Source organism: Mus caroli, unplaced genomic scaffold (assembly GCF_978045245.1).
Source record: "Mus caroli unplaced genomic scaffold, Mus_caroli_1 scaffold_10, whole genome shotgun sequence".
Classification (NCBI taxonomy): domain Eukaryota; kingdom Metazoa; phylum Chordata; class Mammalia; order Rodentia; family Muridae; genus Mus; species Mus caroli.
The window spans coordinates 54705639-54721885 of NW_028227265.1; the positions used below are offsets into that span (position 1 = coordinate 54705639).

A 16247-nucleotide genomic window follows, 5' to 3' on the forward strand; every position below is an offset into this window, starting at 1 on the left:
CTAGGCGATGATTTTAACAACTACCATTTATTGAAAGCTACCTAAAGCAAAAACAAAATTCCCAAAGGTTCCTAGTTCTCGTGTAAGTATCTTTCACAGTGCTAGGGACTGAACCTGAAGTTTTGGGAAAGAAACATGTGACACTTACTTGTTTTGATTTTTATCACAACAATCCTAGAAAACCCATGTTTACAGACACCAGTAGGACTGAAAGGAATTCAGGAGCTGCTGAGACTGGAAATGGCCTTGAGAGAGTAGTTCCTAAGGCACCTAACAGTTGTCAGGGATGGCTGCTTCCCTTTAAAACATCTAAAACATGCAGCAGTGGCTGAGGCAGGCCCTAAGTGAGTTTACATGCATTTAATCCTCAGCAGCCCTAGGCTGAATACTGTTACCCTGGGCAAGTTATAAAAGTTGTCTAACATAGCCGGGCGGTGGTAGTGCATGCCTTTAGTCCCAGCACTTGAGAGACAGAGGCAGGAGGATTTCTGAGTTCGAGGCCAGCCTGGTCTACAGAGTGAGTTCCAGGACAGCCAGGGCTACACAGAGAAACCCTGTCTCGAAAAAAACAAAAACAAAACAAACAAACAAACAAACAAAAAGCTGTCTAACATACAGAGCTTCTGTTAAATAAACATTTTAAATTGCACTTATTTATTTGTTAGGGGGAGAGTGTCCATGTCCTGTTGTACATCGGAAGTCAGAAGACAACCTGCGTGTAAGTTCTCTCCTTCCACTACATGGGAACCCCAGCAACTCAGGTGGAACTCAGCTTGGCAGGTTCCTCCACTAAGCACCCATACCAGCTGAGCAGCCATTGCTGGCTCCATCCCACTTCTAATCTGGTGAAGTCCCAGGATTCAGACTCAGTGGTCTTGGCTCCTCAGCCCACACCTCAACTCACCTACCTACGTAAAACATTGTGATGCTTGTTTCTCAGAATCTCAATGAAATTTACCATCTGCCAAAACAGCTATTCTTCTCATCTTTACTTTTGCTATACTCCATCACAAAGTCTAGGGTGACGTGGGCACTGAAGTTTTAGCATTCCTACCAGGTGCCTGTACAGTCAGGCTCCACCCCCTCCAGATCAAGGGAGCATGCCCCAAGCTCTCTTCCTACTTCTGGATGAACTTTTTCCATGGATTTTTTTTAAATGTGTGTGTGCATGTGCAGTTACACAGTTACCAGAAGATGGCAGATCATCCACTGCTGCAGGTATAGGCAGTTGTGAGCCAAACATAAATGCTGGAGCTAAATTCAAGTTCTCTGCAGGAGATTCAGGTGAGCTAAACAGCTGAGCCATCTCTCTAGCCTCTTTCCTGATTTAATAAAAGCCAAAACCAAAACTAAAACCATTTATTTACTGAGCATGTATGTATGCATATGTGTGTGTGTGTGTGTGTGTGTGCGCACGTGCGCGCACATGCATGCATTAGAGTGTCACAGTGGAGAGGTCAGTTCTCTCCTACCGTGTGGGACCCAGAATCAAACTCAGGTGGTTAGCCTTGGTGGCAAGTGTCCTTCTTGACTCTTTAAGCCATTCTGTCCCAATGGTTATTTTTTATACAAAATCTCTGGAAAAGATACATTCTGTACTTCATAGGGGATTATTTTATGTCTAGGTCAGGTTCAAAAGCATTATATATCACTATGAATATCAGTTGAGAAAGTGATTAGATTCAAAATAAGACTACTTCACCCTTTATACTTGACCTATTTCCAGCTTCCCACTTGTTAGATCTTATTCCCACTTCCTCAGTCTCTTGAATCTCTTCCCCTTTCTCCTAGGGTTCTGTCCGTGTCCTCAGCACTACCACAATCCTACCCTGCTAGCTGGTCTGTTGTACTCTACCAGTCCTTGTAGAGCTTTGTCGTTCCACTTTCCAATTGCCACTGGGAGCACACCAAAACATGCCTTAGAAACCATGGTTAAGTGCCTTATTTTTCATTTACGAGGCTCTCTACAATCTCATTCTGATCAACATTTCCAATACTATTTCATCTACGTACCCACTCATCCGACATACTGACAAAAGACAGTCACCAAAAAGGGCTGTCAGGCTTAACACAGAGAAGAGGGACATGTAAAAGTCAACCCTAAGGCTGGAAGTGTGACAGTAGGGTAAGGGAATGAGGGTGATGTCTAGCTTAAAGGTGTGGTTAAACTGGGCAGTAGTGGCGCATGCCTTTAATCCCAGCACTCAGGAGGCAGAGGTAGGCCAGTCTGGTCTACAGAGTGAGTTCCAGGACATCCAAGGCTACACAGAGAAACCCTGTCTTGAAAAAAAAAAAAAAACCCAAAACAAAACAACCTCCCCCCCCCAAAATAAGTGAATGTTCAACTCAAGTTAACAAATACCCAAGTTGAAGCTGGCCATGATGGCGCACACATATAATCCCAGCACTCTTGACGGAGAGGTAGAAGTACCATCTAAAGTGCAAGGCCAGCTAAGGATAAACGGCCAGTTCCCGTTTTAAATCCCGATCCCAAACCAAAAACAAAAGAGCAAAATGTCAACTGAGAACTCTTTTTTTTTTTAAATTTTTTTGGTTTTTCGAGACAGGGTTTCTCTGTGTAGCCTTGGCTGTCCTGGAACTCACTCTGTAGACCAGGCTGGTTTAAAACTCAGAGATCCACCTGCCTCTGCCTCCCAAGTGCTGGGATTAAAATTGTGCGCATCCACCGCCAAGCAACTGGGAACTCTTATTAAACAAGGGCATATGATGCTCACTAGAAATTCCTTTAATTCTTGCCCAACAAATTTCATAAAACACTAAGAAACAAGTGTTTAGTTTTGAAATTGGGCTGACTGGGAATACAGGGGGAAACTGAAGAGGTGTGGATTTTGGAAGATGAGAACTAGTGACACAAAGATCTGAGACACCTGGGGGATCCAGGAGAAATACCAGGAGCAGAATGTCAGTGGTTACTTCCAATGCTACTTAAACATCTCTGCATCCATGCCTTCTGTTAACCTCACTTCTCTTCTTCAAGCTTCTTCTGATCGCCTGCCCTGCCATGCTCAGCCCTGGGATTTGTTTATGGTACTATCATACACTCCTGTCTTTTTTTTTTTTTTTTTTTTTTGGTTTTTCGAGACAGGGTTTCTCTGTGTAGCCCTGGCTGTCCTGGAACTCACTCTGTAGACCAGGCTGGCCTCGAACTCAGAAATCTGCCTGCCTCTGTCTCTCAAGTGCTGGGATTAAAGGCATGTGCCACCACTGCCTGGCTAAAAATTTATTTCTTTATTATACTTATTATATATATGTAAGTACACTGTAGCTGTCTTCAGACACTCCAGAAGGGGGCATCACATCTCATTACATATAGTTGTGAGCCACCATGTGGTTGTTGGGATTTGAAATCAGGAACTTTGGAAGAGCAGTCAGTGTTCTTAACCTCTGAGCCAACTCTCCAGCCCACTACTCCTATCATAAGCAGGGCTAATAATAGACTCACACAGAGTATTCACCTGGATTTCATGAAATAATTTGCAAATGAACAAATGAAAACCTGCCATATCCAAATGTTGTCTGTGCTTATAATGACTCTTGTATCCAAGGTATAGCTTTTACACCCATACCCAGGCACACTGTATAGTGGAGAAAATAACTTGCAACCTGCCCTTTATAAACCGAGATAAAATTTTCATTCCCAAGTTATTTTCATTTTATTTTAAATTTTGAGACAGAGTCTTGCTAGCCTTGAACCTGATTCTCCTGATTCTGTTCTCTAAGAACCTGCTACCACATCTGCCTTTCTTTTTTCTTTTTTTTTTTTTTTTTCTAGACAGGGTATCTCTGAATAGCCCTGGCTGTCCTAGAACTCACTTTGTAGACCAGGCTGGCCTCGAACTCAGAGATCCGCCTGCCTCTGCCTCCTGAGTGCTGGGATTAAAGATGTGCGCTACCATGCCTGGCTTCACATCTGCCTTTTCTCTCTCTCTGTCTTTTTTTTTTTCTTTTTCTTTTTAAAACAGAGTCTTACTTTGTAACAGATGCTGGGCATAAATTGTAACTCCCCTACCTCAGTTTCCTAGAGCCTGGGGTTCCAGGCTTATACTACCCATGGTACTCAAATTCTAAATATAGTTGGTTATCATTTTTCTTAGTAGCTTTTCTTTCAGATTTTATATATTTTACTTTGTAAAAATATAAACAAAGGAAGAGAATGGAATGGTTGGTTTTAGGCAACAAAGTTATTTGTATTTTCTATTGTTGAGAAAAAAAATTATACATTTTTCCTTTAAGGCTCTAGTAGTTCATTCATGGAATACATTTATAGTATATCCAATTGATTTATTTCTGAGTTTATACATTTCTTTTTTCTTTTTTTCTTGGGGTCTTACCTACACTGGTTTTGAACTTTTCTTCTTCCTGCCCCAGCCTCCGGAGTGTTGGGAGTGTCATGAGTGGGCCACTACCCCCAGCTCTTGAGTTTATAAATTTCCCATGAAAATAGGTATCAATTTGGTAACAGAATCAGACTGTCTTTACCTGACCCTAAAATACATCTGTTGGAGCCCTTCTCAGGTGGTGAGGTGACTGACCTCTCACACCCATCTCTCCAATGGACAAGGAGCTCTCTAAGGTCAAGAACTGGGTCTTTGGGTTGGGATGACGCTCAGCTATTAAGAACACAGGCTGCTCTTAGAGAGAACACAGGGTCAGTATCCACATGGCAGCTCACAACCATGGGTAATCTCAGTTCCAGACGGCTGAGGCTTTCTTCTGACACACCCGAGTCAGACACATCAAAGTACATATAAATGAAAAAGAACTGTCCCCTGTTGATCTTTGTAGCTCATCACATAGTAAGCACTCAGACACTGATAGGGCAATTAGACACAAAAAGAAGATGAAGGACTGTCTTAACCCATACCAGTCAAGACAAAGATGTGAGCTCATTTTATTTACTTGACCAGTTAGTTACTACTAGTTTAGAAAATCTCCTCCAAGATGACCCAAAAGGGATCTTTCCTATGATGTCTAAGAATCATGGTGTTCTTAGTCCTTTGATCAACAGGCTAGAACAGCTAGCTCAACTAAGAGAAGCCAGGAATGATTAAATTGCCATCCCTTTTCCCTAGGCCAATCTGGCCACTGGTAATACTTTATGCCCTGTGCTATGCCATCAGCTCAATGGTGGCAAGAACCTGTTTCATCAAGACCTTCTCCTTACCTTTTCTCCCCTCTCTCTCTCTCTGTCTTTCTCTTCCCTTTTCTTTTTCTTCTCCCCATGTCCGTCTGTGTGTAGAGCAGGAAGTGGCAGGGTGGGGATACTGGAGGCAGGGCCGGGTATCAGCCCGTGCTCCCGAGCAGTGCCATGCTCTCTGGCAGAGCTTCTCTTGGTCCGGGAGTGCCGCTTCTCCTTGTGTCTGTCTTTGTCCTTCTTCTTTTTGCTCTTTTTTGACTTCTTCTTCTTCTTGATCTCCCTGTAAGAGTCATCTATCACCAGCTCCCCGGCCTCCAGCTCCCCAGCTGAGGACGATTCGGACTCTACTAGAATTGGGTCAAGCCCTGTGATGTCGAGATTGGCACTATGGGGTTCTGGAAGCTGGGAGACATCAGACCCACAGCCTTCTGGGCCAGGAGAGGAGTGTGAGTCTGAGGATGACTTGTGCTTCTTCCGGGCCGTTTTCAGGAGGCTCTGTAGCTCGTGTCCTAGGAGTAAAGCACCTTGCTCGTCCCGAGCTAGTTTCTTCGAGGGCTTCTTCAGCGAAGCTTGTTGGGCAGGGTACTGAAAAGCCTCCTCTTCCACTGAGCTGCTTCCCTTCTCCTTTGGTGAGAGAATAAGTTTCATCTTTAAGCCATCCGGCTCACGAAGAGTCAGTGTCTCTGTGTTCACATAGAGTGGCTTCATCTTTTTGGATTTGTGGGCATTGCTGTCATCCAGGGAGAGCTCTCCACTGCTGCCATTGCCCTTTTTCTTGTGGTGCTCCTTTCTGCTCTCTGAATGGCTTGAAGAGCTGGAAGATTTCTCCCCTGCCTTCTTAGAGGACTTGGCACCTGCTGCCAGTGGTGAGGTGATAGCTTTCAACAGGTCCATTGCTGTGTCGGGAGACTGTGGGCTAGACTTCTTCTTTTTCTTCTGTGATGATTCCAAAGTCGAAATGTCTAGAAATAACCAAGAAGTACTGTCAATAGGACAGGAAGTAACTTGTAGCAAGTGCCCCCTCTCACCAAAACCCAACTGCCATGAGGAAAAGGCTAACAGGAGTGATTCTGAGGGGAGACACTGGCTCCTAACATTCAGAGAGAACCCCCATGTACTTCTTGCCTTAGTAGATTCAGCCTTTGGCCCTGCAGACCATTCTTGCCCCTAGAGCTGATTCTCTTCCTTGAGTCTTCACAAGAGACAGAGAACATACTTAGGATAGAGCTGTGGGATTAAGGGTAGTTCCAATCTAGATTAGACTGCAGACAGAGTGTAACTGGTTCTTGTGCTGAGGACAAACTCATTCTAGTGAGGTTAGTCTCATCAGCTACACATAGAGCATAGCTAAGAAAACAGGTTTTGTGAGTAGATATATGTTGGCTGAGAAATGCCCCACAGATATGTAGAGGGCCCAAGGGCTGCATCTGGCAAAGGGATGCTAAGTAGCAATGGCACAGATAAGTGGATGGTTGGGGGGAGAAGGAACCTGGTACCTTGTGTATCACAAATGAAGACTGTTCTTCTATGCTGAATCCTCCAAAATACCAGCCCTCCACCTCTCTCCTCCTTCACACTGGTTTATCGGCACTCAGAACAAGAACCACTGTCCTGTTAAATAGGCCACTGAGTCAGCAATATCTGGGATCCCTTCCCCTACCCCGACTCCAAGAACCAGAGATGTGCAGATCCCACCTGCAGCCCACTCCCTCGTTTACCTCCATAGTAGTAATCATCAGGGGAGTGCTTCCTCTTCTTCTTGTGTGTGTCCGTCCCCAAGAAGAACAAATCACTGTCCTGTGGTTAAAGAGGGAGAAGAATTGGCGAGTAATAAGATGGCGAGGGAACGGTTTGGAGCCATTCTTCTGGGATCCCGGCTTTGACAGACATCTGGAACTGACCTTTGACTTCTTCTTGGAAGAACTCCTGACCTGCGCAGCAACTTCTTCCTCTTCCCTTAAGAAATCTTTGTAAGACCGCTTCTTTTCTCGTTGGCTTCGGCCAGCTGCAAGTCCTATGTCCTCAAAGCTGTGATCACCATCAAAGCAATCTGGGAAGCACAGGTTCATTTAGGGATGGAAATGACAAAAGTACACAACAACCAAAGGCCAACAGTCCCATTTCCAGTTACAGTTATGTCTCAGTGCGTCCACTGAAATGCAGGGCTAAACCCAGAGGGCCAAGAAGACTTCTGACGACCTGGCTGCAAACACAAGACTCAAACCTGAAAACACAATGCTTCCATGCTATCCAAATGCCCAGTGTGCGTCCTCAGACATGGTTTCTTAGCAGTGATCTGGCAGGTAGATACAGACTTGCGAGGGAAGGCTGGAAAGGGTAAGGATTCATGTGCTGAGCTGCTCTGTGGGAGTCCAGTGTAAGATTCCTAGTCCCAGACTCCTGCACACTGGAGCTGGCAAGGACTACGAGTGCTGTGGGGATCACCCCAAAAAACTAAGACTCTTATTTCAGACTCTTGTGTAGGAACCCCTGTTCTGGTTTTCATGTCCATGGGCTCAGTCTGGGGATGATGTGGAGGCTGTGTCTCACACAGTCCTCTGGAGCATCACTTGGTCTAGGCTGTGTGCCCAGTCTTGGTCTCTATATCCATGGACTGCAGGGATGGAAGAGGTTATGCCCTTTGGAATGCTTCTGAGTAAGGGGTCATACCTTCTTTCTTCATGGAGTCATCATAAGCCATGGTGGTCCTGCAGGGCCTTTGAGAATGTGTTGTGTCACTGTGTCCAGGCTCCTTCCCGTCTACAGGACCAGGTCTGAGAAACAAACAAGGAAAACCTTCCTGTAATGTGAAATCACTGTGGAGAAGCAACCTTCCAGGTGGAAATTCCAAGTAATCCAAGGGCTGACTGGAACACAGGAGTGTCTTGTCAGCTCCTCCCTCTGTGCATACACTCGAGTTGAACTTGCAGGGAGGATGCTAAGCTTAACTGGAGTTAATTCATGTCTTAGAGTTGACATTTGAAGAAATCTAAGATACTTCTCAATTAAAAAAAAAAAAACTTCCAAAATTAATGAGAATTTCTGGAATGCCAACGGGACTAATGACACTGAGACAGGGTAGAAAGTGACATTAAGTCAGAGGCTGGGTTCAGTCATAGTCACAGGCTATACAGATAAAGCCAGATGCAGAGGAGGACAGAGGACACCAACAGTGGAAGACCACAAAGTCCTACTGATGAGTCTGCTGAGCTCGTAAGTTAAACAGCACACACATAGATACTAATAATTTAAAGCTTTTCATTCGATTGGGCTTTATGAACTTATTTAAATTAACCACTAATACGGGCATACTTCTCAAATGTGTTGGCTATATGGAAATTTCCAACACTAACAAACCCTTTTTAAAGGATAGAAAGAAATATTTATCCACTGGTGATAAAATTTATAATTTTAAGGTTTTTTTTAAAAATTAATTTATAAGTACTTTAATTTAAAAGTTCTAAGAATTGGGTTTTGTCTTTTGAGACAAGGTCTCCTTACATAACCCTGGCTGGCCTAAAACTCACTTTATAGACCAGAGAGGTCTAGAATTTACAGAACTCTACCTACATCTGCCTCCTGAACACTGGAATTAAACAATGTTCATCACCTTACATAGTTCTAAATATTTTATTGTTTAAAGCAGTGGCTCTCGATCTGTAGGTCAGGCAATCCCTTTGGAGGCAGGGATGTCAAACAGTCCTTTCACAGGGGTTGCCCAAGACCATCAGAAAACGCAGATATTCAGTCATAACAGTAGCAAAATTACAGTTATAAAGGAGCAACAAAAATAGTTTTATAGTTGGGGGTCACTGCAACATGAGCAACTGTATTAAAGGGTGTCATAGCATTAGGAAGGCTGAGAGCCACTGACTTAAAGCTTTTGTAGCATTCAAGTTCAAATGTCCATATTGACTTTGAAAGTGATAAAGTTATATATTGCACTCTAAAGTAAATCCTTAAAGTACCTTAAGGACAGAAAATATTTGCATAGTTTTTCTTTTTTGAGACAAGGTCTTACTATGTAGCAGCTCTGATTGGCCTAGAACTCACTGCTTTGCAGGACATCTGAAATAACTAATTTGAAAATGTTCTCATTCAGTCAAGTGCTTAGAAGTTAATCTAATTGGTAATTTAATTTAACCTTCATTATAATAAATGACTTTAGGATTACTGAAGGACAGTTCTGTAACATTATTAAGCCCTTCAGATAGGTGTGGAGAAAACAGAAGCACAGATTTTGTGGGAAAGAAAACATAAGCTGGATTAACGGGAAAATTTCATGACTTAATGGTTAAGAGTTTTTATTTAGTGAGGCTTGGTGGTGAATACCCTTAGTCCCAGCACACAGGAGTCAGCATGTCAGGGGCATGTGGTTCTCTGTAAATCTCAGGCCAGTCTGTTCTACATGAGTTCCAGGCCAGCCAGGGCTCCCAAGTGAGACCCTGTCTCAAAACAAAACAACAAATGTTTCTTTAAAAGCCACATAAATACAATGCACAGGCAGGCCAAAGTTGACAATACAAAGAAAAGCACTGTCATGATTTTCAAAGTCTAAGAATTACAAAATGTGAAATGAAGGAATTTGTTCAAGGTAAGGGAAGCTGGAGGGAAGTAAATCTACATGAAGCCGATTGTTTAAAGAGCTGGCATGCTGGTTGCTCACAGGGCTTTTCTCATGAAATGAAGAAAATGTAGGGTCAGGCCTCATGCAAGAATGTAAGGTGACAAGATATACATGGCCATTTTTTTCTGTTTTAGTGTTTAATTACTACACTTTCTTAAATAGAAATGGTTCTTCACTTCCAACCCCTTGGTATTAACTTAAAAGGGAGTGAAGGTGGGCCACTGAAAATGATATGCACTCATTTAAAGACAACAATTTTGCCAAGTGGCACACTTCCAGCACTTGGAAGGCATCGACAAGTGGCTATCTAGTGAATTCAAGGCCAGCCTGATCTACATAATGGATTCCGGGGCTAGAGAGAATCTCTCAAACAAAACAATGGCAATATTCTCACTAGTTCAAAAATGATGAGTTTATTAGAAAGCCATACAGGTGATCTTGGCTTTCACAAGCTGACACTAAGTAAAATAACTTTAGATTGAAGTTTCAGGCTTTTTGTACCTGATGAACTTTGGCATAGAATTCCTGAGAAATAATGGCCCCCTCCTCCCCAGTCCAACAACATCCTTATTTAGTCTCATAAGACATCCATCAGTCCCTGGTCAAACATAAGTAATGGCAGGCCCAGAGGCTCATAAACAGCTTTCCCCCTTTGAGAACATTAAAAGTAATATAAGATACAATCAGGCAATGTCTTATTGGGTTGGAAGCCAACTGAACTTTTTACTAGGTGTGAAAAGTTACTTCTTGACTGCTGGGAAAATTAGTAGATTTTAAAAAGGTTTGGAAACATAAAATTAGGGAATGCTCCTGAAGGCAGGTCAACACAGACGTGCTGGCTTTCTGTATTAGGACTACGCCTGCTACTACTGGAACTTTCTTAAAATAAAGACCAGGGACTGGTGAGATGTCTCAGTGGTTAAGAGCACTGATTCCTCTTCTGAAGGTCCTGAGTTTAAATCCCAGCAACCACATGGTGGCTCACAACCATCCATAATGAGATCTGACACCCTCTTCTGGTGCTGTCTGAAGACAGCTACAGTGTACTTACATATAATAAATAAATCTTAAAAACAAACAAACAAAGACTAGATGCTTGTAGGAAAAGTGAGTGAACCCTGAACTCAAATCCAATACGTAGGGCAGCCCAGAACCTGAGAAATACTATGGAATATTCCCAGGCTGGGCAGACTGACTGGCCCTAAATGGTGGCTGCCTCACAAGAAAAAGACAGTACCAGGGAGGGGGAAAAGGTCTCAAGCAGCAGTGTGAAAGCAAGCAGAGTTCAGGAGCATTTACACAAGATTAGATGAACCCTATGTCTCAAATTAAATTGAGGGCTTAGGGGTACAAAGTAAATTGGGAGAGTTAATGAAGATCAAAAATTTAGGTTTGATTTTTCACATCAGAAAACAACTACATCAAATGTTAGCAAACACAAAACAGGTGCTAAAACCCATTCTCTTGAATTCCATAATTTTGGAGTTTACAAAATTCTATGCTGTCAACTTCTTGGGGCAGGATAATCTTACAGTTAGTTTGTCTTAGTGTGCAAAAACATGACAGCATAGAAAAGCTCATTCATTGTTTAATACTGTTTATGCCATTATAGATAGCGAATGCTTAGAAAAACGTGAACAGCGTGGCTCGGCTCTTCCAAGGCTTTTCTTCAGGGTATGAGAAAGGAGAAGCAGGCTGTTAATTCCACTTGAAAATAAAACTTCAGCACAGGCTTTTGGGATAACCAAGTAATTATGAAAAAAGTTAAAATCTTCAAAGGTAGAATTTTGTTATTTTGGAAATTCAAAGCGTTAGCTATAAAAAAAGTTTCAGAAACTAAGTTTTTGGAGGTAATCCCAGTTCCATCAATCGCTAATAGTATCATCATCCCAGAACAGATCGGAGAACTGAAAAAGAAAGAAAATCCACCCAGTAAACTGGGCAAGGAAGGTCTGTCTCCTCCAGGCGGGAGTTTCCTCCAAGGCTGTTTTTAGGAATTTAGATTGCCAGTCCGTGCAGTCAAAGGAAGAAACACATCCAGCTGTTGGCAGATTCTGATATTTTGTTGCTACTTCTAGGATAGCACAGGTGAATTCTTACTTCAGTGGGTTTCCTTCCTTCTTGGATCTGTTGGAGTTCTTGCCACACCCTTTTCCAAGGACCCACCTATGCAGCACTCCAGCCCCTGCCAGCTTCGCAACTTGCAGAGATCTCCATCGCCAGAAAGGCGCACTGAATCTTCTCACTGCAATGCTAATAATTGGAACCACGACCACTGCACAGATTGGCTGATAACATACTCGGTTCCACGAGTTCAGCGATCCAAATTTTGACAAGCCATAATCAACAGGCTTTACTTTGGATGCAGTTTTTAAAAATTTATTTTGCTACGAGGGTATAGAATCAGCCAGTACTAGAAACAAGGGTGGGGTGGGTGGTAGACATATCTTGTCTGCTATATGATATAAACTAAAGTGAATCTACAAGTAGTGGTTATGGAGGGGGGAAATGGGCCTGTATGGAGATGACTCCAATTAAGAAGGCATGTTCAAACTGAGTCGCACGCAAAGAACACACACAATACGAGATCGTTTATCCATACGGTCCCCAAGACCACCGTTCCCGGGGTCCCCGCTGTGATAACCTCCGCAGGTCTGCTGCAACCGCTAGTTCAACAAAGCTCTGCGCAGCGCAGAAAGCTCCGGGCATCCTCTCCCGCTCGCCGCTCACCGCGCGCCCAGCCCTCCCGCCCGCCGGCCCGGGACCTCTCTTCCTGACAGCCCCAGGTAGCCCGCGCCCCGGCTCCCGCGCCGCGCTCCGCCCGACCCGTGTTCCCACGTCCCGTCGGCCTCCGGCGCCCCGGAGCGCCCAGACAGCGGCGCAGGGGGAGGGGCGGCGCGGGCCGCGGGTCCCTGGGGCGGCCGCACGCCCCCTCCCGGCCCCGCAGCTTTCCCGCCTTCCCCGTTTGAACAGCTCCCGCCGCCTTCCTCCTGCGGCCCGCTCGAGCCCCTTCCCCGGGGCGGCTGCAGCCGCTACTCCAGTTCCCGGCTTGGCCCCCGAGCTAGGCCGCGGCGGGCCTGAAGCGCCTCCCGGACGGTGTCGGGGGGCCGGAGCGGTGGGCGGAGGCCGGGCGGGGCCGTTGCCGCCCCGGGGTGGGGGTCCGGCCGGGTCTGGTGGGGGCTCCGCTCGCCGCTACCTTCACTCGGCTCGCTCGGATCCCGCCTCAGCGCCGCCGACGGCCGCCATCTTGGAGAAGGAGAGAAAAGCGCGAGCAACAAGGGCGCCTCAGTCGAGCCCAGAGCGCAGACTCCTACTGCAGCGGGGCTACCGCGCCGGCGAAAGAGCGTCGAGCTCATCGAATAAAACCTGCTTGCTGAGCGCGGTCGCGGTACCGTTTGAGAATACAACTCCTCCGTTCCAGGTTTAGTCTAGAAATCTTTTCTCGGTCTAAACAAATAATTTCCCGTCTCCTGTTTATTCTTCAATAAAAATATCTTTCTGCAAAGAAATTGCGAATAAAAAATATCAGGCATTTAGATTAATGTAGCCAAACACCTGCCCCAACCCAAAGTCTTTACAGCTCCATAAACTTCTATGCAATTAGAACAGTCGTTCTGAAGCTATGGAGCTTGGCTTTGGATTTTATTCGTTCACTGTCAGTTACAATTTTATGTACTAATCTACCACGTGCTTATACAAACCTCGAAAATTTCATGACAGACTTAAAATTAGACAATTAGCTTTGTATTCTCTTTTAGGAACTCATGGGTCCTTCTCTGCAATCTCCGTCCTTTCTGATCACCTAATAGTAGCCCTTCTTGTTCTCCCTTTACCCCTCAATCTTCTGTATTTAAGGCGGAATGTTATGCTGTTTATTTCAAGACAATCTGTTCTTTGCTGGACTCAGAGCGATAAGGGTTAATAGCCGTATTTATTTGTAATTTAGCATCTACATCTGGATAGTAGCCCAGGTGAAGTGGAAGACCATACACTTGTAAGACACGCTGTTTTCTCACCAAATTATTACACCGCTCACACCAATTTTTGTTTAAGTGTTAAGAGGACTGGTGAATTGGTTCAGTGGGTTAAAATATTTTACACCAAATCTCTGGGTATGTGTTTGACACCGGAAATTTACATGGTGGAAAGAGAGAACTGATTCATGCAAGTTTGACTGCCACAGGAATGTCCCCTAAAAACACACAAAATGGAAATAAATAAAAGTTACTCTTTCTCTAAGAAACAGGAGAAAACACAGTTTCTTCTGATTTATTGAGGAGAACTTAATAAATCAATAGCACTTACAATTTCCAGAGCCTGGTTTAATATAAAGACTTTGTTTTTGTAGCATAGTGTTAAGTATATTATAGCCTTCCGTGTGAACAGTGCTCACTCCATCAGGGCAACCAGAAGCTGGTGCCCTCATCACTGAAAAGACCCAGCCTTCATCTGCTCTAGGGAGGAAGTTCTCTTCTGTTTTGCTTTGTCAAAGTCACAGGAGGTAGGCAGTTTTGGCAGGAGGGATGGGTGGAGGAAGCGACAGCCCTGGCTGTCCTGGAACTCATTATGTAGACAAGGCTTGCCTGAAATTCACAGAAATCCTCCTGCCTCTGCCTCCTGAACCCTGAGATTAAAATCATGCACTACTATTAATTCTTATATATAAATATAATTAGATCATGTTCCCTCTTTTCAACCCTTTCCATTTATTTCTCTCAAATTCATGGCCTCTATTTCTTTAACTGTTGGTGTGTGTTCGTGTGTGTGTGTGTGTGTGTGCACATACTCATAGAAGCCAAAGGAATATACCAGATTTCCTGGAGATGGATTATAGACAGTCATGAACTGTATAGTGTGAATGCTGGGAACTGAACTCAGGTCCTTTGGAAGAGTAGTATTCACTTAACCTTGCAGCCATCTCTTCAGCTCTTCAGCCTGTTCTTGACCACAATACTATCATTCTTGGATCACTGAACATACACTCATTCATTTATTCACTGAAACAGACCTTATGGAAAGCAGAGGGTATATCAGGCACTGGGCAAGGTGCTGGGCACTAAAAAGAGAACAAAGTCAAGGGTAGGTACTTGAGCCTCAGCAGCTGATACTCTGGCTGGGAGGGCAGCAGAAAATAATAAAGCCGTGTTGTAGTGAGTGGTGGTGTGTTGGTTGGGGAAGAGCAGTACAGATGCAGGTAAGGGTGGAAAGGCCTGCTCTTTAAAATATGACTTGGGTGCTTCTTGTGATGAGGTGCCTGCTGGCACTTGCTTTGCTGGAAGGGGAATTGGTGGTGGCGTCCAGGAGGTCGAGGCACTCTGAATAAGCTCCTCCTCAGAAGCATGTGCGTGAAGCTTCACTGCTGTGAACATCCTAGCATGGCTCTCTGGAATTTGGCAACAGAAGGTGGGAGATGAGAGCTGACCTCACAGAGTTCTCCTCTGGCTTCATGGGACATAAAGAACACATTCACCATATTGATTGTAGTTGTTGGTTGGGTTGACATAAATCAAAACTCTACCAAACCTCATACTTTAATACATGACAATTTGAAATATTTCAGTTGTTCATCAATAAAGGTATCAAAATATCATAGAGAGACACAAATCCAATTTCTAGGAATGAAAGCTATAATAATGCCTGGGATACCTGGATAAAATGAGCAGCCAATAAGATACCAAAGAGCAGATCTCCTTAAGACCCATCAAAGATACCACCTAAATGAAATATACAGAGGAAAAGCCCCCAGATGAGGTTTCAATGACTGTGGGATAACTTTGAACTTAAGATAAAAGCAATCTGAGAAGCTGAGAAAGGAGAATGAATTTTTATTTGATTATTGTTATTGTTGTTATTAAAACTAGAGAGCTACAGTGGTTATGAACGTGGGCTGCTCTTCCAGAGGGCATGAGTTTAGTTCCTAACACCACCCTTAGCTCACAATATATGTAATTTTGGTCCCTGGGGGAGGGAGGATCCAGTTCCCTCTTCTGGCCTCTGAAGAACTGCACTCAGGTGGTATGAAAATCTGTATGCGGGCAAAGCATACATAGACATAAAATGAAAATAAGTAGAATATGAAAAAAGACATAGAGGTAAGGGATTTCTGAGTTTGAGGCCAGCCTGGTCTACAGAGTGAGTTCCAGGACAGCCAGGGCTACACAGAGAAACCCTGTCTCAAAAAAAAAAAAAAAAAAAAAAAAAAAAAAAAGCAAAGCAAAGCAAAAAGACAGAGAGCTAAGTATAGTGGTACATACCTGTAGCTACTTGAGAGGCTGAGGCAGGAGGATTTCTTGAGCCTAGGACTTTGAGGCCAGCCTGGGCATCCTACAGAGAGAAACTTTTACTTCTAAACCGACAGCATTGGAGAAAGGTTAGCAAGCTGTCTCAGTGGGTAAAGGCAAGCCTGATGGCACGAGTTCTATCCGGGCATCTGCCTGTAAGGAAAGAATGGACTTCTGAAAA

The 16247-nt window shown here is 44.1% G+C and overlaps 1 protein-coding gene across 3 annotated transcripts in view; it reads right to left on the reverse strand.

Moving 5' to 3' along the window:
* The window catches only part of Hmgxb4 (HMG-box containing 4), a 38708-nt gene extending 25626 nt beyond the window's left edge, over positions 1 to 13082 (reverse strand). Inside the window, exons 1-5 of one of the 3 annotated variants that reach the window (XM_085843808.1) lie at positions 12982 to 13082; positions 7829 to 7932; positions 7060 to 7208; positions 6877 to 6955; positions 5186 to 6120 (exon numbers count right to left, since the gene is read on the reverse strand). In XM_085843808.1, the coding sequence (XP_085699934.1) occupies positions 5186 to 6120; positions 6877 to 6955; positions 7060 to 7208; positions 7829 to 7859 (1194 nt within the window). In that variant the 5' untranslated portion in view covers positions 7860 to 7932; positions 12982 to 13082. Of the gene's footprint in view, positions 1 to 5185; positions 6121 to 6654; positions 6770 to 6876; positions 6956 to 7059; positions 7209 to 7828; positions 7933 to 12981 lie in introns of all 3 variants that reach the window. The other 2 variants (XM_085843810.1, XM_085843809.1) reach the window with 2 other exon arrangements.
* Positions 13083 to 16247: the final 3165 nt, after the last annotated feature.